The following is a 23001-nucleotide window of genomic DNA, read 5'->3' as shown; positions in this document are numbered from 1 at the left end:
GTAGTCGATTTTTTTAAGTTTTTGATGTTTCTCACTTTTCTATTTCTTTTTTGAAGTTGAAAATGGTGGCAATGGCAACAATGCAGCATGTAAACTGGATACAATTTCAGTGCTCCTCAACATTGTCATAATTGTTTGTGAGCTACGAGGGGTGTTCAAGTCAAACTGGGACTTTCTGTCTCCTGAGTGTGCAAATGGCTCGCACTACTACTTTTTCGTCATTTTCACGTGCTACAGGCCTCCGCGTTCACCACGTGGTGGTCCAAACTTTGTGCAAAAAGACACGTGCTGGACAAGATGGCCGACAACGAGGTGAGCGCGCACGTCACCGAATTGTCATGAAGTTTTTCGTGAATAAATGCGTAAACTCATCTGAAATTCACAGAAGACTTCAGGTTCAGTATGGCCACGATACACTTAGCCGCAGCAGAGCGTTTGAGTGGTGCACCATTTCACTCCTGAGTCTAAACGCGCATCAAAACAGTGGAAGCATCCGGACTCGCCAGCTCCAAAGAAGTTCCGAAGCACCCTGTCTGCGGGTAAGGTCATGGCCACGGTTTTCTGGTACAAGGCTGGCGCTGTTCATGTTGACTTTCTGCCCAGTGGTACTGCCATCGATAGTGCATATTACTGCCAGGTTCTCAGGGATCTGCATAAGGCACTGAAGCAAAAGTGACCGGTCCTCTTCACCAAAGGAGTCCTCCTCCTACAGGACAATGCACGCCTGCATACCGCGCATCTCACGACACGCACCTTACAGGAACTTGGCTGGGAGTTGCTGCCACATCCCCCTTACAGTCCAGACCTCGCCCCCAGCAGGTTCCATCTCTTTGAGCCACTGAAGGCGTTCCTTGGGGGCCGCCACTTCAGCTGCGACGACGAGGTCAAGAATGCGATCCGATCATGGCTGCTATGCGTCGGTCAGGATTTCTACGCTGCTGGCATCGAAGCCCTCGTGAAACGCTGGGACAAGTGCATTAGTGCAGCTGGAGATTACGTCGAAAAATAAAACTAATTTCTCGCCTGTAAGTTCATTTTACTTTTGCGAAAAATGAAAAGTCCCGGTTTGACTTGAACGCCCCTCGTATATCAAAAGTACATATTTGTCTTGAATCGTCTTTCATTTTTTGATAACACGATTTGGAAAGGTAGCTTGAGAAAGAAGAAGAGTAATTGTTAATGAACGTGAAAGCATCCCTTGTGATTAGTAGAGCCTGAAGTTTTGGGGAAATATATTTTTTCTAAATTCGGGGGGGGGGGGGGGGGGGGGTAAAAATCGGGTAAATAAACTTGCTCTAAATTCATGTGAATTCGGGCAAAAAAAATTTCCAGTATGCTAAATTGAAATCAGGCTCAGTTACTCAAACTAACTGTACTGGTTTTGTACAAACAGTGATGTAACTGCATTTGCTGCCAAACAAGTTAGACTGCATTCCTACAGATGTCTCAACGACATATGTCTCAGTGACAGCAATTTGCTGGGTAAAAATTGGGTTTCACCCTAAAGGGGAACCTTCAATTTGGAGTGCAAATTTGGGGAAGAACCGGGATAAACCCCAAAAACTTCAGGATCTATAGTGATTAGGCGTGTGTGGGGAAATTTGCTTGCAGCCACCGTTGTAGGTAGGGGATGTATGTCATGTAACACTAACATGTTTATGGAGAAGGCCTCGTTAGAAACTTTCGTGCACTGTGAGTCACAAATGTTGATTTAGTTCTGTACTTTGGGCTTTATTAATAGCAAAATTTGCTGGGATTAGTTGTAATAGTGCGGACGAGTTGTGTCGAAAAGAACTCTTTGCATGATGCCAGTGCACACCTGTATTGTGTGGTGTGTAGGTTTGTCCAATCATTAGTATTGTTTGATAGTCTGAATTTCCGAAACAGACATTTCTTTCGTTTATGAGTGTTTTAAGCCTTCGATTAAACAAAGGGGCATTGTCGTTAGTTCTGATTTGGACAGTTGGAATAAAATAATCTATTTGCAGGAGTTTGTCCTTGAAGAACAGAATGACTAGCAGAATACTTCAAGATTGTGCAGTCTCAAAGTCGACACTTTTGTAAAGCTTAACGGCCTTCGATTAAAGGGACGGTCAATCCGTTCTAGTCGATTTCGAAACTATAGTCAGTATAGCCAGTTTTCGGACAGTTTTTCGTGCCATGCGGTTCACCCTTAATTCCTCGGGGACCACCGACCACGGTATCTAAAATTCCACTCGGAATACTGGTGTAGTTTCACCACCGCCACATATACGCCAGTGAATTTGAAAAGGGCGTCGGTTCGAGATTTTGACGCAGGCATGCGCATGTGCCGTCTGCTATCGTGCTGTATGGTAAACTTGTCACGCGTATGTCCCCTGTCACCTCCAATTCCTTTGAAACCTACACGATTTATGGCCTACCGCAAAACAAAGAGTGCACTATGGTTCACAAGATTGTTTATTCGTAATTTTTCATAAGCGAATAAAAAAAGTTCTGGTCTATAATGTCGCCAGTGCTGTACTGTTGTCACGTGACGCCATGTTTAAAACCTGCCCATTTTTTCACGTAGAGCGGGTTGTCCCGCGCACATTGCTCACGAGGCAGCATACGATGTGAAAAAAATTACCTCGTCAATAGGTCACAAAGAATTGAAGGTAAATATTTTCAATAAATTGCTTTCTCCTTCAAACAGTGCAATGTTTTTGTAGCATTTGCTTTCAACCGTAGCGTTCCGAAAGTTTTCCCGCGTTTGTGTCAATGTCGGTCTCGTCTTCGAAGCTTTGCACTGTATCTGAGTTGGTCAGTGTTCCACTGTACTAGCAAGATAAGGCTCGGGTTAAACGCAGAATGATCGGTTCATTGCCTTGTCGATCGAATTTTATATTTGAAGAATTTGGAAACAGTTAGGGTAGCATATTTGTGTGTACCTCATTACGTTACTTTCGAAACCGAGAAAGGTATGGCGAGCACATTGAGAGAAGAAGTCGCAACTATGCTGCGTTCTGTGCTGAGCAGTGAAAAGAATGGAGTGCCTGTTGTATCACTGGAAAGTAAGTGGACATCGTGCAATCAAGTTGTTCTGCTAATAAAAGTAACCATTAATTTTTTGCAGAGGAATATAGGCTTCTTATAGGACACCGAATTCCCTATCGCAACCTAGGATTTAATTCTCTCCAGTCATTTCTTGAGAGCCTCCCTGATGTAGTCAGGCTCTGCAGGTGAGCAAAGTGCTGAATTGAGGCAAGCTGACTAAATACTTCCACTTCCAGGGGCCCCACAGGGGATATGATAGCCAAAGCTGTAGTCACAGAGTCAACCCTACATGTAGCACAAATGGTTGCTGGGCAAAAGTCCACAAAGTCAAAACCCATAATGGTAAGATTGCTCTTAACTGGATTAGTTATTGATCATTTGGGGGCTAAAAGTCGCATTGTTTTTAATAATCCGTAGTTTTATCTATGTTGTACGTTTAATGGCAAATTCTGCTGGACGTTGTAGTGCAGGAAAGGTTGCACTGGCTCAAGTGTGCATGCCACACAGCAGCGTCAATCCAATGTGTGTCTCGTTTCGTTGGCCCTTCCATTTGCCCTTTGCTCGTTTCTAGGCTGAACTCACACCGGCACACAAAGTGCTGCACAAAAACTACCAGTGGAATAGGCCAGCATTGCATCAGGCTTTTCCTACAACGAGCGTATATATGTGTATATATATATATATATAAACGCTGTGTTTAGAGGCCCGTTGGACAGACCCCATTTTTTATGTGGCAGGGTCCGTCAGATGGTCCATGGTACGAGGAACGCGGCAGGGCATGAAGGCGGCACCATCCAGAAGGTGTGCATGGAGGCGAATTAAAAAATCAGGTCGTCCGACGGACCTTTCCTTGTCTCTAGGGGTCCGTCGGATAGACCTGGTTATTTATGCAGCTGGGTCAGTCGGATGAGGACTCTGTTTCCTAAACTAACCAGACTAAACTTAAACTACTAGTTAAATTAACCCTAGAGTTGCATAAAGCTAACTTGCACCTGGAAAGCACTATTGCTAATAGGGATTATCAGTTGCTCTTCTGCTGGGTACCCAGTCATGTTGGGGCAATGAAGGAGCTGATCATGCTTCTATGGCTGAGTTAATAAGTGAAATAACCCCTTTCGAAATACCATATCAAGACATCAAATTATGTATAAAAAGATGCATCAGTATTGACTGGCAGACATCTTGGGACAGGCAAATCGATAATAAATTACATAGTATCAAGCCCTACGTTGGCACCAGTTAACCAGTCCAATCGACTACATAAAGTGTTATACTCCCGCCTTCGTCTGGGACACACTTGTCACATGCCTGCAGGCAGGTCTCGATATGGAAGGCCCTACAAACCTAGAAGACCCTTGGGTCTGTAATTCAGTAGGTAGGGATGTAGTGGCACCCGATACTGCATGTAGAGGGTTGGGTTGGTAACAGGATAGAGGAGCGCCACAAAAGATTCTCAATGGTGCCGTGGCAGAGTTTGCTTTCCCTCTCCTCCGTGGCTGCACACCAAGCTGTCACGGCAACTCCGCAATCAACTCAGGAGAGATCTCAAACTGATTTCACCTTTGCAGCTTTACACAATCAAAGCGCACTGCATTGGGGGATACTACTGTACGTGACTGTACAGTTATCTCTGCGTGCTGAATCTGCATTTGTAGATTCCATGTGCTAGCAATTAAGGAAGTTTGTTATTTTCTGAGGTACCTTGGCTTCGCTTGTTCTGTGATTTAAAAAGAGTGCATCTTTGCTGTCGTCAACATTTCAACAGTCTGAAATTAATGTGTGTTGTATAGTTCACCGTAGTTGTTGTCCTCGAGATCTGTAATGTCGATGTTGATTCGGTATTCTTCTGACCACACGTCACAAGTCATATCACAGGAGGTGACATTCCTTGAGATTGAGGGGAAATGACGAAGAACAAGAAGCTTCTTGGTCGTCATTGTCTTCCCTCAATCTCAAGGAACGTCATCTCCAGATTATCACCAGCTCGCTTGCATCTTAATTTTATGTTCAGCTGTAACAGTTTTAATGGACATATGAAAAAAAAAAAAAAAACTAAATATAATGAGGTGTTTCTTGCATATTTAATTGCTATTCTTATGAAGTAGTCAGGTCATTTGTGAAAAATATTTCTTTGACTCTTCTACTTGAAAATGGATAAATTACTCTTTTTCTACATCTCGGACACAGCACCTGGTAATTGCAAAAGCCTTCTACCGTTACTGTTGCAAGGAAGCATTGATTTTAGAGAGCAGCTTTTTCACCCAAGTTGTTTGCTAACATTAGAGTTGAACTGCAGCTGCAGCAGGCTACCATGGGACAGCTGTTGTTATGGTCAGATGGAACAACATTGAATGGTGGTAGTTTGAATATTCGAATTCTCGAAGTCGCCAATCGCTCTAACTTCGTGCATACGGCAAGCGACTGCGAACACATGAAAGTATGAAAGGAAGGAAAAAGGAAAACAAAACAAAGATCGTGAAACATACTGCGATAAGAGCCCATCTTGCGTTGAACTGCAACATCCAGATATCACCATAGACGATGATGTGCCAGTCATTGGAACTCGGTTATTGGGTTTGATATGGTGTATCTTTGTGCTTGTGATAACAGACAGGGGCCGTCTTCGAAAAAAAAAAAAAATCTTAAATTGAGGGTCGACGTCGGCAGGTCTTGGATTTCGAAGTTGGAGCGGTGTGATGTGCTTTGAAGTCGTGTGATCAATTTTTAGGTCGAGTAACGAGTTTGATTTCGAGTGACGGATATTGGAATGAAGTGATGGGGGTTATGTTTATTCAAAAAAAAAAAAGGAAAAGAAATGCGTAATGGGTTTTGAATTCGAAGGACTGAATTTAAAGGCAAGCTTGAGTGTAGTCCATCTTGCGTTGAAATGCAGCATCCAGATATCACCATAGACAATGATGTGCGAGCTGTGGCTAATTAGCAATAAGTGCTAAGCGAATAGTGTAGATAAACTGAAGCCGGGAAATACCCGATTGTTGTGTTGCGTGGAATAAGAGACAGGTTGGCAACATCTCGAGTGCATCGAGGCGTAGCCATGGGGAAATCTTGTTAACCTGACTAGAATAAACTAACCTAACACTAACCTAAACTAACTTGATCTAACACGACATGATGTTGAAAAGTGAGTGTGCCCGACTCACACCGATGTATAAACAACCTGGTCCGTCCGACGAACCTCTAGACACTCCCTATGAAAAATGTTTTGTACACAGAATAAATGATGGTATGGTAGGATGATCAATTTAGTTGGAGAAGCAATTTTTCCCCATTTTTTGGTTCTTTGGCTCTCTTCTCAGCAATGGATTTATCCGTAATTTTTTCCAGACGCTACTCTTAATACTTTGTGTCTGAACCCATTTTCAGAGGTCAACCTACAGGCATCCGACATCCAAGCGACGTCCAGGTTACCGTCCCATAAACTTTGGCCATAGAGCTTACAAGTACGAAGAACCTTTGGAATCTTACTCTTCACGCAGCTCTGGTTCCAGAGGAGTGCACCAGCCTCGTCGGTCATCCTTCGCTCGCCAAGATTCTCCTGTAGTCAACAAGGCAAGAGAACAATTTCTGACGTACTAGATTATAGCGACCATACCATAACCGAGGAGCCTGTCCGCACGATCTGCTAGGGGGAGCTACTCGTCGGCCTGCGAGATCTGCATCATGATTGGACGATGTAAATTTGAATTTTGAACGCGCAGAAGTGGACGCACGATTACCGTAGCAGACGACAGCAACAGTTTCAACAGTAAAGGAGAAAAATTGCTCGTTTAAAATTTTTGTTTTGGATATTTAAGGGCAATATCAGATTAGACTCCGGATCGTTTCTTCTTGCCTTGCAAGCGCGTTCCTCATGTCATCATCATCGTTACTCCTTTAAGCCGTTATTTGCTCGTACGAATATTTTTAAAATCTTGTTTTTTGTGAAAACGATACTTGAATGGAACTCGTTGTCTTTTGATGTTGCGAACTGTACAATTAACCAATTTGAGGACGCTGTTTCCGTGTTGTGTGATTAACAACAGTAGTTTTGTATATTCTTGTTATTCCCTTCCTGCTTGGGCAATGCCCGCAGTATCATGAAATAAATAAATAAAGTACAAAGTACTGTAGAAATTGAGGGAGCAATAACCGGGCGGACGAGTACTGCCACCGCTACCCTCCAAATGCGGCGCTGGTAAGGGGTTCGTATGACATGGTCGCTATAATCTAGTAGGTCGTGTTCTCGCTCGTGTGATCATATTGTAGATTTTTGAGAATTTGACGTTTCCGAACAGCCAGCTGAGAGCAGCGCCACCGTCCGCCGTTCCTCGTTTGAAGTCCCACCACGTTTCCGCAAGTCTTTGCACGACGACAGGTCTTCGCCCGATTGGACAACCAAGGGGAGCACAGCCGGTCGCGACGCTGGCCGGAGGCCCTCCCCAAAGGTTGCTAGCGAAGATGCCGAGTGGGGGACAGATCAAGATGACACCTGGGGCGCCCTTAAAGAAGACGGGGATGCGAATGGTTGGGGATCGTCAAACAGTGAAGGTGGTGAAAATAGAACTGCGACAAATGATGTATCTCATTGGGCTGGGTGGGACTCTGAGAAGCCCCCGTGTGACATTAGACCGACGGTCACCTCGAGCGGTGGTCGCGACGGAGGTGTAGAGAAGGTTATTTCTATAGAGCCCAGCCAGCCGAGGTTTGATCCTTTCAGGGAAGGTATTAGGCTTCCAAAGAAGCTCCAAAAAACAAGCTCTGAATCCCAACATGTCTCTCCACGTGTGCTTTCGGAGCCTCCCATAGAGACAGACGTGACGTCACCCTGTGATATTGCTTCAACACCAGTACAGACTAAAGACTCAGCACCCTGTGATATCGTTTCAACACCAGCACAGACTCAAGGCACGGCACCGGCTGTAGTCTCAGGTTAGTGAGTGTGTGAAAACCAGTGATGGCCAGTAGTTAAACTACTATTTTGAGTGGTTAACTACAGTAGTTAGGTTACTGAAGGAGCCAACTACTTCAGATTTTGCCACAAGCTTTATGACACGATTGTGCTTCCGATTTTTATGTTGAGCTACTTGTTAGATGAGAATGGAGGTGCAGAGCAATTGTGCCGTGCATGTGTACTAAATCTTCACTTTTAATGGTTGCATAGTGAAGCCTCATTTACATGAATTTGCATTGAAACTGCATAGGATGGTTACATGATCGATCATCATGGCTAAGCGAAAATATTTTACGGTCCACAGTGGCGCAATCAGCACCCACCACAATATTTGTGCGTGGTACACTGATCTCTGACGAAGGAGCCGGAGTGTAAATCTCGTACGTGGTCTGTCTTACGTACCTTCATAGTGGAAGCTTTCACTCCATAGAAAATATTTCTGCAGCAAGCTCTTTTGTCAGCCCATAATATACAAGAGACAGGCAGTGGATTTTACGACAGCATGTGAATTAAGCGACGTAGGCACAAGAGTATATTTGAAATATCATTATCACTGCTTGTGATACTACAAGGGATTGGTGTTGATGGACAACGTTATGTAGTTATATAGATGTAGTTAAAATGCATCGCAGTAGGGTAGTTTCATTTCAAATCGAACAAGCCATGACACTTTGCATTTCCGATAACGGCGAAAAAAATTGATGTTGTAGCTATTGGCGAGCAAAGAAGAAAGAAGGCATTTCGGAGTTTCTATGTCGCGCGGTTCGTCAATGAGGAGCGACGGAAGATTGAGCCTTCGAAATTGAACGTTCGTTTGGCGCGAGTTTGAACGCCGCTACCGTTGGCGTACTGTGACCTACCACGGTCAAACTTTTTTTACTCGTTCTCTGGGTCGTCCGCAACTAACGTTCATACTGTCATTGCCATGTAAAATTTAGTTCATGCGTGAAAAATTGGCAAAGTTGGCTCTTTGCGCGAAAATCACTTAAGTTCAGCGCTAGATCAAAAATCATCCGCGACAGCGAGAAAGGCGAGCTGCACACCATTTTATTGCTCGTTATAAGACCTTTCTAATGGTACCAAGCTCTTTATTGTATCGTTCGCAGAACGGAAAGGGCCGGGGGGGACAATTAAACCATACCCCTGAAAAATGGAGCATTTCGCACCCCTGTAGTCAAAAAACCCCACCCGAAACATGCCCTCATATTTTTATAGTTTGCAAGTGTATCCTCGGACAGTCCGCAGAAAAAAAATTGGGATTCGACTTTCAGGTGGAGAGCCGCTGGGAATTTTTACGTGGGGTGTGTTATCTCACCAACTGCTGACAACCACACTCGTTACAAAAGAGTCTTTAACGTCTCAACGCTTCATCCCCGGCTTCCGAATGCCACTTCCTTCTGTTTGTTCCAAACCTTGCCCAGGCTACATGTCTGGCGCCTAGCCGAGGTGTCCTTCGCTCTCGGCTAAAACAACGGAGTCAAAGGTGGGGGCTCAAATCGGATTACAGCACGTCATGTTTCCTTGGTTCCCGCCGTCTCCCACCCAGCTTGCTGTTCATTCTGAAGCTTCGACTTCCGCCGACGACTTCGAAGCCGACAGGCGATTTTCATTCTGCCATTGCTTGACCTAGAGAACTTTTCGTTGGTATGCAGCAGTGAGTTGTGCACCATGGCATCTTTGTTATACAGCAAAGATCGTGTTTACTGTCCAGACTATCGTGTCCACAAGAAGCAAATTCTCCGCACGAAGGATTTCCGCTGTGTTACAGACATCGGCGTCGAAGCTGTAAAGGCTCTTCTTCCCTCCGAAAACGCCAGGAAAGTGAAAGAGACTGATTACATCTGCAGAGCTTGTTTTAGGTACTTTAGTGAGAAAGTGAGCGACCCTGGACCAGTGGATTTGTCGCCGACAACCGAAAGAAGCTCGGAAAATGACCAGTACGTTCCTCAACCGGATGCTGTCGATGACATCAATGAGTACTTAATGTCGGTAGGAATTGATGTGACTCCAGTGAGATCGAAAAGACGGTCGGTCCAAGCATATGCGAAGCGAAAATGCGTGGAAATACAGGAAGCTCTCGGCAAAAAGGCCAGCCGCAAAACTGAAACCGCCTTCGGTGTCCCAGTTCCCGGGACCTCCAAGAGTGAAGGGTGTCAGTCGTGCAGCGAATGGATCGCTAATATGAGAACCGCGTACAACATGAGTGCGTCGTTACATGAACGTTGTCGACTGCTCACCTTGATTCCTGCGTCGTGGCCAGAAAGCAAGATCTTGGAAGCAATTCCGGAGGCTACCCGTTATATGATACGGAAGTCGAGACAGATATGCAAAGACAAGGATGTGTGGGCTGCCCCTGATCCATATCAGGGCCATCCGCTGAGCGAGGAACATGTAAACGCTGCTCTTCAATTCTTCACCAGCGACAAACTTGACTGCTCAGTGCAAAGCCCTCGGCCCAGAGACGTGATTCAAGTCCAGGAAGGAGGGGTAAAAGTAAGCCGAAGTGGTACATGACCCGTTCCATCCGTGAAACTTATCAACTGTTTAGTACTGCTCATCCCAACATCAAACTGAACCTGACGAAATTCTACAGCGTGAGGCCGAAATGGGTCAGTATCAGCCCATGTAGGGAAGAATGCGTTTGTGTCTATTGTGCAAACTTTGAACTCTGTGCTATCGCGATTAACAATGCTACCGCAACTAATAAACCGTTGCTTGTGTCCGAAGCGTCAGGAAGCTTGTTTTCTTGGCGAGTGTCGCGCATGTCCTGGCAGAGAGGCTTTAACCCCAGAAAGCCTACAGATTTCGGAGGATGTTGAGGCATTGGACATGGCCCTTTGGGAGCACGGAGGTCTTGTGAAAAAAATATTGCCTCTTCAGAGCTTCCTCGATGTCATCAGGCACTGGGTAGTCAGCTACATCAGCCACGATTACACAAGAAATGCACAACGCCAGGCCATTCGACAGGAAAAGCAGAATGTGGTGCCAGGAACTGTAGTGTTCCACTTTGATTTTGCAGAGAACTGGACGGTCATTCTACCTAATGAGATCCAGAGTTATCACTGGAAGAAAACGCAGATTTCTATATTTACATGAGCGGTCACGACAGCAAAAGGTGGCACGCGCAGCTACGCCGTGGTCGGCGATGACACGCGACACGACACCGCCGCAGCGCTCCTTGCCATTCAGAAAATCGACGACGACATCGATGAAAACGGTCCTATTTATGGCACCGCTATCTACATCTCCGACGGAGCAAGCGCACATTTTAAAAATCTGTTTCAGTTCTACGAAATGAGGAAAATAGTGCACTGAAGAAATGGGTTTTTTCAGCTCCTGGCCACGGAAAGAACGCCTGTGATGGCATTGGAGGCGTTGTGAAGCACGCAGCTACAGTTCACAACCTTCGCTCCCCAGCAGTTCATGCCATTCAAAACGCCAGTGAGCTTGTCCGTGCCCTGTCAGGAAAGCTGCAAAAAGTGACCGTTGTTCGCCTGCCACGAGAGGAGCTACAAAGTTTCCGGCAGTTGAAACAGGAGACGTGGAAGTCTATACCTTCCGTGCAAGGCCTTCGCTCAAAATTAGTGTGGGAGAAATGCCAACAGGACCAGCCATCAGAGATCACATTGCGCAAAATCGTTCGCGACGACCCAGGAAATGTGTGAGCGCTGAGATAGGGCTGTGCCAGTGCATTCAGGACTCATGGGGGACATTGCAGGGCGTTAAAGTATAGGTACCTACCAGAACGCACAATATTCAGCTGTTTTAAGTGGCATAATAAAATGTTATAGGCATGTGAAAATGCGCTCGTACGCTGTTCCAGCTTACTGACTGGTGGGCAGATAGCAGCAATGGGTAGCTATGAATGTTTTCTTAACCAAAATTTGTATTATGCATAATTAAATATTGTTCATAGGCGGTCCCTGAAGGGAACCGCGGTAAGGCGGACCCTGCCTTGGGGCCATTGGTGGCATGCTGTACCGAGGGCGACAAAAAAATTCCGAGCGGCTCTCCGCCTGAAAGTCGAATCCCAATTTTTTTTCTGCGGACTGTCCGAGGATACACTTGCAAAATATAAAAATATGAGGGCATGTTTCGGGTGGGGTTTTTTGACTACAGGGGTGCGAAATGCTCCATTTTTCAGGGGTATGGTTTAGAGCACTGCACGGGCCCCCGACCCGGCCCGACCCGGCCCGCGGGCCGGGCTGGGCTTGTTATTGGCTGTGTGCTCCGGGCCGGGCCGAGCCCGGGCCGACAAAATACGCCAGCACCGCGGGCCGGGCCGGGCCCGGGCCGTTAAAATACGCCACCACCGCGGGCCGGGCCGGGCCCGGGCCCGGGAACGATACAATAAAGAGCTTGGTACCATTAGAAAGGTCTTATAACGAGCAATAAAATGGTGTGCAGCTCGCCTTTCTCGCTGTCGCGGATGATTTTTGATCTAGCGCTGAACTTAAGTGATTTTCGCGCAAAGAGCCAACTTTGCCAATTTTTCACGTATGAACTAAATTTTGCATGGCAATGACAGTATGAACGTTAGTTGCGGACGACCCAGAGAACGAGTAAAAAAAGTTTGACCGTGGTAGGTCACAGTATGCCAACGGTAGCGGCGTTCAAACTCGCGCCAAACGAACGTTCAATTTCGAAGGCTCAATCTTCCGTCGCTCCTCATTGACGAACCGCGCGACATAGAAACTCCGAAATGCCTTCTTTCTTCTTTGCTCGGCAATAGCTACAACATCAATTTTTTTCGCCGTTATCGGAAATGCAAAGTGTCACGGCTTGTTTGATTTGAAATGAAACTACCCAGTAGTTAAAATACTCCCCTGAAAAGTTGTTGAACTAATAGTTAAACTACTCCATCGCGAAGTAGTTATAGTTAGACTACTGTAGAAGTAGTTAGTAATTTAATGATTGGTGGTTTACGTCGCGAGACAACTGAGAGAAGTAGTTAGTGGCCGTCACTGGTAAAAACTACCGCCTTGCGTCTACTTGGGGCTTTTTTCTTTTTCTTTTTCAGACTGCCCCTTCATGCAACTGGTTGCCAATCATGCCTATAGACATGGTCTGACGGCTGTGTACACAACCTGCAGTAGCCGTAGCTGTAAACGAGGGCCTCTTGTGTGGCTGGCAACGCTGAAATTGGATGGCCGTACCTACAACTCATATCCCAATGAGAGGGAGACCGAGGTTGCAGCGAAAGAAGAGGCTGCTAAGAAGGCTGTGGTCACGCTCAGGCTAAGCAAAGGCAAATAACTTTTATCATTCGCTCGAATGAATTGACCGGGCGTACCGTTATTGTGGCAGGTACGGACACTGCCTTTCCTGTGACAGCAGCTGGCACGGCTCAGGAAATCCTTGCTCTGGAGAAAAGAATAGCAGAGGTGGGAATGAAGTTAATGAGCGTCTCCCATTAGGTGCTTTGAAAACTGTGAATTTCAGCTGGTAGCAGCCAAACCCTGTGGCCTGCTCAACACTTCAGTGCCTGACCTGTACAAAGAACGTTTCTGCGAGAGCCTGCCAGAAAATTGGCTGGACCATATGGTTGTCTCTAGTCACGTCAGCCTTTCTGGGTAAGTCGAGGGCAGTTTTTGTTTAGAAAGAGAGACGATGATGATGGTGCTCCATTCATGTAGGGTTGACGGAAACAGGTGCATCCTGTACGCTCGGGGAACATTACCGCCACGGGTGAATATGGTATACGTGAATGGCCAGCGAAAATTTTCTTGCAATGAGAAATTTGTTTCTGTAGAATGGACAAACTCCTGCTGAAGCAGAAGGTTCCCAAGTGGACGACTACATAGACGTGTTCATCACGTGTGTCACGGGTACCGATAACGTTTGCTTTCGCTTCATCGAATATGCGGTGAGCATTTCCAGTACTGTTCCGCGGGGATGTGGGTAAAAGCGGGTTGGGGTTTTTCAGGATGAATATGATGAGCTCATGGAAAAGATGAACTGCTTGTACAGCAGTGGGAACAGACGTCCCGCACAAAACGTTGCGGAGGAAGAGTTGTATGCCATTTGTGCAGGTGGAGAGTGGCTCAGGGTTCAGACAGTATGTCCGGTGAAAAATGGCCAGGTGCGCACTTGTGGAGACCTTGTCCAACATTTTCACGTGTCCTTTTCTTTTTTTTTTCTTTCAGGTGCAAGTGACTTTTGTTGACCGTGGGGACACTGTGACTGTAAAGGCTGCAGATCTGTACAACCTCGAACCAGAGTTTGCAGTGTTCCCATTGCAGGTTAGACAACTGCCCGCGGTAGAGCCCTGTTGATAAAATGCCTTTTATGCCCGGCAGGCTATCAGGTGCCAGTTGGGTGGGCTTGTGGAGTACTCCTTGTGTGACAATGCCAGTGACATCCTGGTTGAAATGTTGCTCGGCAAAACACTCGTCGCTGAGATTGTCCAGAAGTAAGTTAATTTTGGGAATGTATTATCGAGCACATTTCATTAATGGATCAGACTTGTTGTGTGCATGTGTGGTCCTCTGATTTGGATCAAAGAGCATTATTTTTGTGAAACTGTCTCCGCTACAAAATGAGTGTTGTGCCATTGAAGGGAGGAGCCTGTCATAGTGGTACTGTATGACACCTGGTCGGACGAGGACCTGAATCTCAACTTGGAAATGGCCATCCGGCTGGCAGAACCCCGACTGCCCGGATGCATTGGCCGGGCACAGCTCACTCATGTGGATACTTCTGGTGACATTTACCTTCAAGTCTTGGGTCCAGGATTGGAGTCTCTGGTTCATGCCATGGATATTATAAACCTGTGTTACGAGGTGCGCAGCTTGACTCGTAAGACATCTCCTTTAACCAGTGATGGCCAGTAGTTAACTACATGTAGTTAAACTACTTGATTGTAGTTAAAAAGTAGTTATCAACTACTTTCAGAAATGTAGTGGCAACTACAAGTTAAACTATTATCACGGTCCCTTGATAGCTTCCTGGTCACGCAGCTTCTCCGTAACTCTATGGGGAAGTTTTGCCCAGGGACCGGAGCGCCCGCGTGGTGGCGCTGCCATAGGAACCCGGGAGGGAAACGCCTGGCGTCTCTCATTGCAGTGCACGTGTTTCGGCTGTTATCGCGTGATAACTGTGTGCTAGCAGCATGCCAGAAACACGCTGTGTTACGAAATGTCGCTCTGGGTATCAGGGAGGTGGCAAGGTATCCATGTTCGCATTTCCTGGGGATCCTGACAAAGCGTGAGAAGTGGAAACGTGCCATTCCTCGCATTGAAGGTGGCCGCTTCAGTTTTGACTCTCGTCACACACGTGTCTGCGAGAAGCACTTAGACCACAGCGACGTCGTGTGGCACGAGGAACTCGTCATCAACGGTGATAAAGTGCTGCACAAGCGTGGAAAGCAGGCTTCGAGAAGATGCAGTGCCGCGCATATGACGGCTGCCGCCCTATCTGACCACGCCGAAACTGCGAAGCAGTTCCGTGAGACGAGCCCAGGGAAACTGCCTCGTAAAAAGAAAGCGTGCGCCATTGACACCACCAACAATCTCAGTGCTTTTATGGATGGAATCTTTGCTCAGAAAAATTGCTCAGGCAACTGGGGCTTTTGAGCTGATTTGGCTCCCAGGGATGTTAACTGGTGCAATAATCCTGTAATCGCGACCGACCGATCGCGTCAAATACTAAGCGGTCATGCAACTGTCTGCGATTAACTGTAGAAAGTCCTCTACGCACTAAATAAAGTACGCATTATTAAAGTTGTTTTGCATGGCAGGATAAAAATGCTGCTCGAGATTGATTCACGGAAGCATGTCGAACACATGGCGGTTCCTTTCAGTATCGGAAAAGAAATAAGGTAGACACGAGATGACTAAAACAAGAGATGAACGACAAGGACACAGCGGCTAAATTTCGTGACATGTCTGAGTCAGTCGAGATCTTTTTATAAACCATACTTTTGTCTTCATTAGCTTCGCGGCAACAACTGAGAGTAAGTCATCTGGTACCACGTAAAAGAGACTGGTGTGATTGCGATCTGCCGATCGCGTCAATTAGTACGCCGTCATGGGTGCAGCAACTGTCTGCGATTAACTGCAGAAGGTCCTCTACGCGCTAAATAAAGTACGGATCATCTTACCACCGTGCCCTATGCACAAAAACGGCGCTTGAATCTCCGGTTGAGGGTTTGAAGATATGAGACTCGCGACAATACATCCGTGCGAGTCAGAGTGATCGGCAGCAGCTTTCCGCATAAAACAAAGCTGAACAGAAAACGATTATTAATAATAATGACTTTCACATGCTTTTTTTTCACATGATTTTTTCACATGATTTCACTTTTTCACATGATTCACATTACAGCTGCTGCAATGGTAGCAGAAAGCCATCGCAACAAATAATTTTCTTGTAGGATGTTTGGAAAAGCGCAAAAACAACACTGCGTCTGCCGTTCCCATGGCTGGCCCGAGCGGAAGATTCTACCGGGTTCCGATCGCGGCGCCGCCACGCGGCTCCCGTTGTCCCTAGGCCAACTTTTTGACGGAGCTGCATGACCAGAAAGCTATCAAGGGACTGTGCTATTATTTTGAGTAGTTAACTACAGTAGTTAGGTTACTGCAGGCGCCAACTACTTCTGATTTTGCCGCAAGCTTTACGGCACGATTGTGCTTCCGACTTTTACCTTGAGCTACTTGTTTGATGAGAACGGAGGTGCAGAGCAATTGTGTTGTGCATGTGCGCTAAATCTTCACTTTTAATGCTTGCGTAGTGAAGCCTCATTTGCTTCGAAATAATTCTGCAACTTAGTTTATCGCGTAGGCACAGAAAGAATCCCGCCGCAAGCTTTGTATTTGACAATCGTAGCAATGGCTTGAGCCAAAGTTTATCATTGCTTGTGATTCATATTTAGGTGTCCAAGAACACAAGGGATTGGGGTTGATGGACAGCGTTAAGTAGTTATAGATGTAGTTAAACTACATTGCAGTAGTTAAAGAAGTAGTTTTAACTACTCCCTTGAAAAGTAGTTGAACTACTAGTTAAACTACTCAATCTCAAAGTAGTTAGTAGTTATAGTTAAACTACTCTAGGAGTAGTTAGTGGCCATCACTGCCTATGCATCAACTATGCGGCCCGTGTGTTCCAGAACAACAACGACCTGGTGACAACTTTGGTGGCAGGCAAGCTCTACGCGTGTAGATTTGGCAACGACCGGACTTTCTACAGGGCAACACTTCTGTCCTCTGAGCCAGAGCTGTCTGGGAAGGTACGTTCGCATAGACAGCGTCTTCCAGATAATGGTGACGCCAAATTTCAGTTCCCAGTCCAGTACGTGGACTTTGGCAACAAAGACTCGACTTTTGTGGCGGACCTGCGTGAGCTGGATGTCTTTGGAAGCTTTGTCGTGAGACTGCCACACCAAGTAATTAATCGAGTAAGTAATTGGAAGCTTCGATGGTGACACCCTTGGTGGCGGTGCAGGCGGTACGTTGTCGACTGGACGGACTCCCAGAGGACCAACCGTGGACGGAGCTTTGCACTAACAAGCTGTGGGAGGCAGTTGTTGGGAGTACGGAGCTGCTGGTCAAAGTATGTTGCATTTTGGTTGGGTTACTCCACTGTTAGGTACCATATTTATTCGATGCTAGGCCCATACTTTTTTCAAAATTTCTGGGTACAAAACTACGAGTTCAGCTCAGATTCGAGGACGCGGTCAGCGCGACTCCGTTCGGTTCTATCCGGCTCTGCCATCTCCACGTGCAGCACACGTCGCCAGGCACTATGCAACGTGCAACGTGTTCGCGATGGAATGGCGCCAGTCACGCGAGGCCACAACACTGCGGCGTTCAAACGCAAAGTCATTCTCACTGCCGAGCAAACGTCATACCTCCAGCCGCAGCGAGAATTCGTCATCGGTGAAAAGACCATGTGGCGCTGGAGGAAACAACGCACTGCTTAGCTAACGTGCAAACTGGATAGCGGCAGCTTGGCATCGGACTCCCGCAGTGCATTTTTGAAGTGTTCAATTTACAACGCGTTGGACAGATCCCAAGACAGTGCGCTGTGCGAGGAGGACAGCAATAAGGAGTCTAGTGACTATAACAGTGATGACAATGATGAGTGACATGCTGAGTATCGATAATTAAGGCCCCTGGTATTCTGCTGTGGCAAATTCAAAATTCTGTGGAGCCGACTCGTAAATTCCGCAGTATTCCAAAGCAAGGAGTCAACTGCTGCTTGGTTTTCAGCTGTGTGCCCCTGCGATTTCAGCTTTAGAAACGTGTGTCTAATGATATGTTAATGTATAATGACGTAACTATAATAATGACACCCCCCCACACACGCACACACACACAAATTTTTTCCAACACCTTGCTTGGGATTCTGGATAAACCACTGGTATCTTGTGTTCTCCTTTGGCAAAGAATGAAAATCCCCCAGTGTTGCCGCCGCTAAACTGCCCAAGGCAGGGACACTGCCCCTTTGTCAGGTGAAGTATGCACAATAAACTTGGGCTAACATTATCTTCAGCTAAACTACGATTTGTCTGTGTTGATCCTTGATCGTGCAGCTTGGGCAATTTTGTAAAGCTGGCTTCGTCAGTTGAAGCCCACTTTCGGGAGGTGTCGTTTATATTCGCCGCGTAGTGAAATATTCGCAAACCTGAATATTGGGAATTCAATTCGAGAATTGCGTATCGATTCACGAATCGAATAGTTCGAGTGATTGATATTCGATTCGAATTCGTGAACTCGAATATCCTCTCGCTCCCTAAAAATAAGGGATTCCGTGCCAAAGTAACGATTCCGCGATGAATACCGGATTCCGCAAAATTCCACGGAATCACGGAAAACCTGGTGCCTTATCAATAATAAATGTTTGTTTGCGTTTGTTCGTGACTTTGTGCGGATCGATTCGCATTTGAGGGAGTTTTTTTTCTTTCTTTTGGCGGATTTTCCGGGGCTCAGCCTAGAATTGGGACCAGCCTAGATTCGAGTAAATACTCTAACTGGGGTGTATACCACCGTGGAACAGGTGATGCGGCCAGCAAGTGGAAAGGAACCAGCATCTGTGGCTCTCTTTCGCCGAATGGAGTCCAACAAGGAGCTAGTTTCAATAAATGTGGCCCTGCACACCAGGTGAGTGGCAAAAGATATTTCTGTGCAGTTGTAATATACTACTGCTTTCATAGTTCCAGGGAAGACAGCTGAGTGCACCTTCCAACATCTAGAGGACATTTTATGCGTTTGTGGCACAGTGCGCCATTCCTCTTGTTTCTATGGCATGTGGCCACTCGATAGACGTTGTTAATAGTAAATATTTGGGGATTTTAGTGCAGAACGATGGCACCAGAGCAGTTTGAAATTTGAATGTTTGGATGACATACGCAAGCTAATAAAAATGTAATAGTTGTAGCCATTTTTTGCAGCAAGTTAGTTGCACTGCACAGTTCATTAGTGCTAGTTAGTACGTTACTTGTCTCACTGCCCCCTGATAATGTAGTGACTGCTAGACACAGTGACGGAAAAGCTGCAATTCTGCAGCTTTTCTGAGCCTCCAGGATGGTCCATCTGCAAACATTCTATTAGGATTCACATATTCTGTCTGTAGCAGGTGTATCGTCAAAATCCCCCCATGAATAATTCAGCAGTGGCTGAAGCTATCGAATAAACTTTAAAATTCAGTTTGGATGCTTTTGGTAATAGTGCCATAGCAGTCGGGACATTCAGCGAAAAATGTTCCATAAAAAAAGCCTGCTTCGACACTTGTGGCAAATACAGGATACAGCGTGTATGTGAAAAAGGTCCATTGACGTCATTTCCTGGCAGCTCCCTTTGCCAGATTTTGAGCCATTTTCTCTGTCGCAACATGGCAATCGAGTGTGTTCGTGCCTCATCCCGATACAACCCAACAGAGCCGGCCCAAGGCGAACATCTGCGTGGTGCAGGACAAGCGAGAAGCGCCCCTGCCTTGCCCCCGCTTTCCAGGGCCATGGCCTAAAAAATGTTAAAATAATAGTCCTGAATTTTTTTTTTTTTTTTTTCTTCAGCAGCTCTAAAGATACCTTGGGGCTTGCTTTATTGCCCTACTTAGCTCCTGGGATCTGGCGCCCACTTTGGGGAAGGGCGCCCTCCCCTGGAACGGCTCTGCAGCCCAACTATATCCGGTGTTGTCACATCCACATTGCGAGGGCCCCGGGGCAATCAAAGGGGCTGTGACACTCTGTCTCGAGATATGCCGGATAAATGTAAAATGCATTTATTTGTGAAGCTGCATTCCAAGCTTCAGAGCGAAGGAGGCAATAGACATAGCGTAGAAACCGAAACTCATGAAGACCAATGGGAATGGCCATGACGTCTAAGCTTGACTGGTATATGTGTTTATATCTCGCCGACTATTGCACATTCTACAAACGTCACAGAGATGGCTCGAAGGCTGTGTTTGGATATTCGCTCAGGGGGTGAATGCCAATAGTGATGGGTCATACGTGTCAGCACAGTGTGCGTCTGATGTGGGGTGGTTCCACTTAAAATTTAAGCAGGCCGGTGCGGGCGTGGTCTCAAATTTTGCTTGAAAAATTGTTGTTGGCTGATATCTCTGTGACGTAGCCGTTCGTTTCAAGTCTCGAGTGCCTTTGAGCCACAGTATTCCAGTGAGCACTCTGAGCCAGAGTTTGGTTACTGGGAGGAGCTTAATATGCATGACGCAAAATGTGTCACTCTGCTCTCTCCTCCTCCTGTGCGCGCTGCCGTCTTTACACGGTTGCCTGAGGGCTGTCGGTGACACCTGTGTTTACACACTAGCATGGGGCATCATTGGCTTACACCAACAGAAATAACCATATTATGCGATGCGAATAATCTAACACATTTCAGTGACAACAACAACAACTTTATGGTAAGATGATGGGCGACGATGACGACGTTCTTCATGACGACTCAAAACAACAAATTTTTCTTCAGAGATGGGCCATCTCGGAATCAGTTTTTTTATAATGTTGTTTTGACTCGTCATGAAGAATGTTTGTGAGTAATATGAAAGTTGTCGCGAGTGGGAATATATCCCAAGCAACAAAGAAAGGTTGGGTCAAGCTAGGCTATAGTTAGGCTGGCCTACCTGGCCTTGCTTGGTACATCATCGGCCAACAAGCTTGTTTCTTGATACGGATCTGTACCTTGGCCAATGATTTGCCAAGGATTGGCCAGCCTACGTTGTGCCAAGCTTGTGTCAAGATACAGACAAAAGCATACCTGCGGCGTCACTCATTTTCAGACTCAATTGTCGCGTGGCGTAAGGTAACGATATATCATTATTTGTTTGTTGCTCGTATTTCCTACAACGGACAGTTAGCACGACGCTTGAAAATGCAAAAAAGTGAGGTGTTTGAAGGTGTAAGAGACCACAATACGACCACACTCACAATGGCGTTTCCTGAGGAAAAACAGATACTACATACATAGCTTGTCTCGCGAGCTTCTGCAAATTCGAGAGTCCTGTTCGCGTGTGTGTCAAAATGAAGGGTGAGGTGTAGTTTAATTTGGCTCGTACACAAACGACACGGAAATGCATGTCGTAAACTCGCCATGAAGGTAATGCTTCTGTTTCTTACTGCTTTAGTCTTGAGAAATTCCTTTGGTCCATCGAAAGTCGAACTTACCCATTCTACGTTACCCTCTCCCCCCAGGCGAGATTGATCAAAGCTTTGGCAAGTGCTTGGCCAACGAGCTCTTTTCTTGATACGGATCTGTACCCTAGCCGATGGCTTTCCAATCCTCGCTCTGCCTATCACTATGCAATCGTTGCGCCAACGTTGGATGGCCGAAAGAGTCGTTGGCCAACTGTCATCCGACCGTGTGCCAATCGTCAGCCATCGGCCATTGCTTGCTTGGGATGGGATGAGCGCTGTTGAATTTACGCATTTTCGGTAGACACACCTCACAAAAAGACTGTTGGGTGCGTTACCCTAAGTCAAACTACGCTGTACTTGCTATGAGAAGAAAGGGCATTTCGAGAAGAACACAATGATGTAGATTACTTTTGGGTAGCAGAGTTGGGAGACTAGTGGGTTCCCAAAACGTGCCGTATTTTACAAATGAAGCAACTATGTGATTTTTTTTTCTGGACAAACGCAAACCTTCAAAACTTAGGATCCAATGCGACCCACTCCTGAGAATATCTCTGAAAAAATCAGCTGAATATGCTGAATAGTGGCAGGCATCAAACTACGTATGAAGCGCAGTGGTTGAAACGTCCACATCTGAATGATAATTAATTAAAAAAAATAACCAACTATTTTCACCACCAATATGCTTCCTAGGGACGAGACTTTGATATATATTTGAAAGAGGAGATGGAGATAGGAAAGTTCGACCGGACTACCGTGCCCGATTCACCTGCCAGCGTGAAATCACCCGTTCATCCCACGAACGAGTGGACCGAAATAACATTCCAGTATTCATTTTTAACATTGTATTATTCTTAAAAATATATTTTTTATATTTTTGTTTTCCTGTAATTTTTCTCTCATATTTTCCAATGCTCTTTAAAAAAATTAATATTAATTGGATTTGTTATTTCAGCAGATGGTAGCAAAGGTCACTCCGTTTATTTTAGTTACTCAGTAATTCAATTGTTTCCATTGAATTACTTGAAAAAAAAATCGACACGGTCGTACGGCACAGCGTCCGATGTAAAATTCAAAAGTTAGGACTTTTATGTAATTAGTGAACCTATGCAAATGAGCCACTTTATTGGTGAGCTCGATGTCTCGAGTACGTTCACCAGTTGTTAGATAACTTCAGCCGTTTCCGAATTATTCAGCTGAGGGGTATCCGTGAGACACCCAGTAGAGCTGTTCAAATGAAGCAATTGGATGAATGCTGTGGTAATTAAAGGCGCTATCTCCTCTGGAAACGTATGTATGAGATTGATACAACAATGTTTGGCGCACCAATAGGAGCGCACCGCAGGCGATTATCTCCGAGCTCTTCTGCATCACGTTCGCATCGTAAAGAACTACGTGAAAGTTCCGTTGTAAATACGCCAATTTTCGCTCATAAGTGCGAGCTGCCGCG

General features: G+C 46.0%; 2 protein-coding genes across 4 annotated transcripts; both read left to right on the top strand.

Annotated features, from left to right (window-relative positions):
* Positions 1 to 297: 297 nt before the first annotated feature.
* On the top strand, positions 298 to 2018 carry LOC135395629 (histone-lysine N-methyltransferase SETMAR-like). The gene is made up of 4 exons (XM_064626727.1): positions 298 to 312; positions 485 to 658; positions 761 to 955; positions 1989 to 2018. The coding sequence occupies exons 1-4, from the start codon at positions 298 to 300 to the stop codon at positions 2016 to 2018; spliced, it is 414 nt and encodes a 137-aa protein (XP_064482797.1).
* A 462-nt stretch (positions 2019 to 2480) lies between these two features.
* LOC135394188 (tudor domain-containing protein 7-like) lies at positions 2481 to 19341 on the top strand. Of its 3 annotated transcripts, none has more exons than XM_064624790.1 (20): positions 2481 to 2636; positions 2940 to 3032; positions 3095 to 3200; positions 3252 to 3357; positions 6400 to 6585; positions 7311 to 7944; positions 12987 to 13214; positions 13274 to 13350; positions 13409 to 13539; positions 13603 to 13654; positions 13719 to 13832; positions 13893 to 14048; positions 14113 to 14208; positions 14266 to 14378; positions 14526 to 14748; positions 17073 to 17192; positions 17244 to 17348; positions 17408 to 17515; positions 18962 to 19065; positions 19119 to 19341. In XM_064624790.1, the coding sequence occupies exons 2-20, from the start codon at positions 2942 to 2944 to the stop codon at positions 19135 to 19137; spliced, it is 2769 nt and encodes a 922-aa protein (XP_064480860.1). In that variant the 5' UTR covers positions 2481 to 2636; positions 2940 to 2941; the 3' UTR covers positions 19138 to 19341. The 3 variants fall into 3 exon arrangements, with proteins under 3 accessions (XP_064480860.1, XP_064480859.1, XP_064480858.1); XM_064624789.1 differs by having other exon boundaries at positions 2482 to 2636; positions 2936 to 3032; positions 13603 to 13663; XM_064624788.1 differs by having other exon boundaries at positions 2483 to 2636; positions 13603 to 13663.
* Positions 19342 to 23001: the final 3660 nt, after the last annotated feature.

The sequence above is a fragment of the Ornithodoros turicata genome, chromosome 5, assembly GCF_037126465.1.
Source record: "Ornithodoros turicata isolate Travis chromosome 5, ASM3712646v1, whole genome shotgun sequence".
Classification (NCBI taxonomy): domain Eukaryota; kingdom Metazoa; phylum Arthropoda; class Arachnida; order Ixodida; family Argasidae; genus Ornithodoros; species Ornithodoros turicata.
Note: the sequence above shows the minus strand (reverse complement) of the source record. Positions and strands in the feature narration are given on the sequence as shown.

Coding starts and splice junctions, on each gene's coding strand:
- LOC135395629 (XM_064626727.1), top strand. Junction 659..760: donor TTCTCAGGGATCTGCATAAG/GCACTGAAGCAA, acceptor CGCACCTTACAG/GAACTTGGCTGGGAGTTGCT. Junction 956..1,988: donor CTGCTGGCATCGAAGCCCTC/GTGAAACGCTGG, acceptor ATCTATTTGCAG/GAGTTTGTCCTTGAAGAACA.
- LOC135394188 (XM_064624789.1), top strand. CDS start 2,942: ATGGCGAGCACATTGAGAGAAGAAGTCGCAACTATGCTGCGTTCTGTG. Junction 3,033..3,094: donor GCCTGTTGTATCACTGGAAA/GTAAGTGGACAT, acceptor AATTTTTTGCAG/AGGAATATAGGCTTCTTATA. Junction 13,215..13,273: donor CACGCTCAGGCTAAGCAAAG/GCAAATAACTTT, acceptor TTATTGTGGCAG/GTACGGACACTGCCTTTCCT.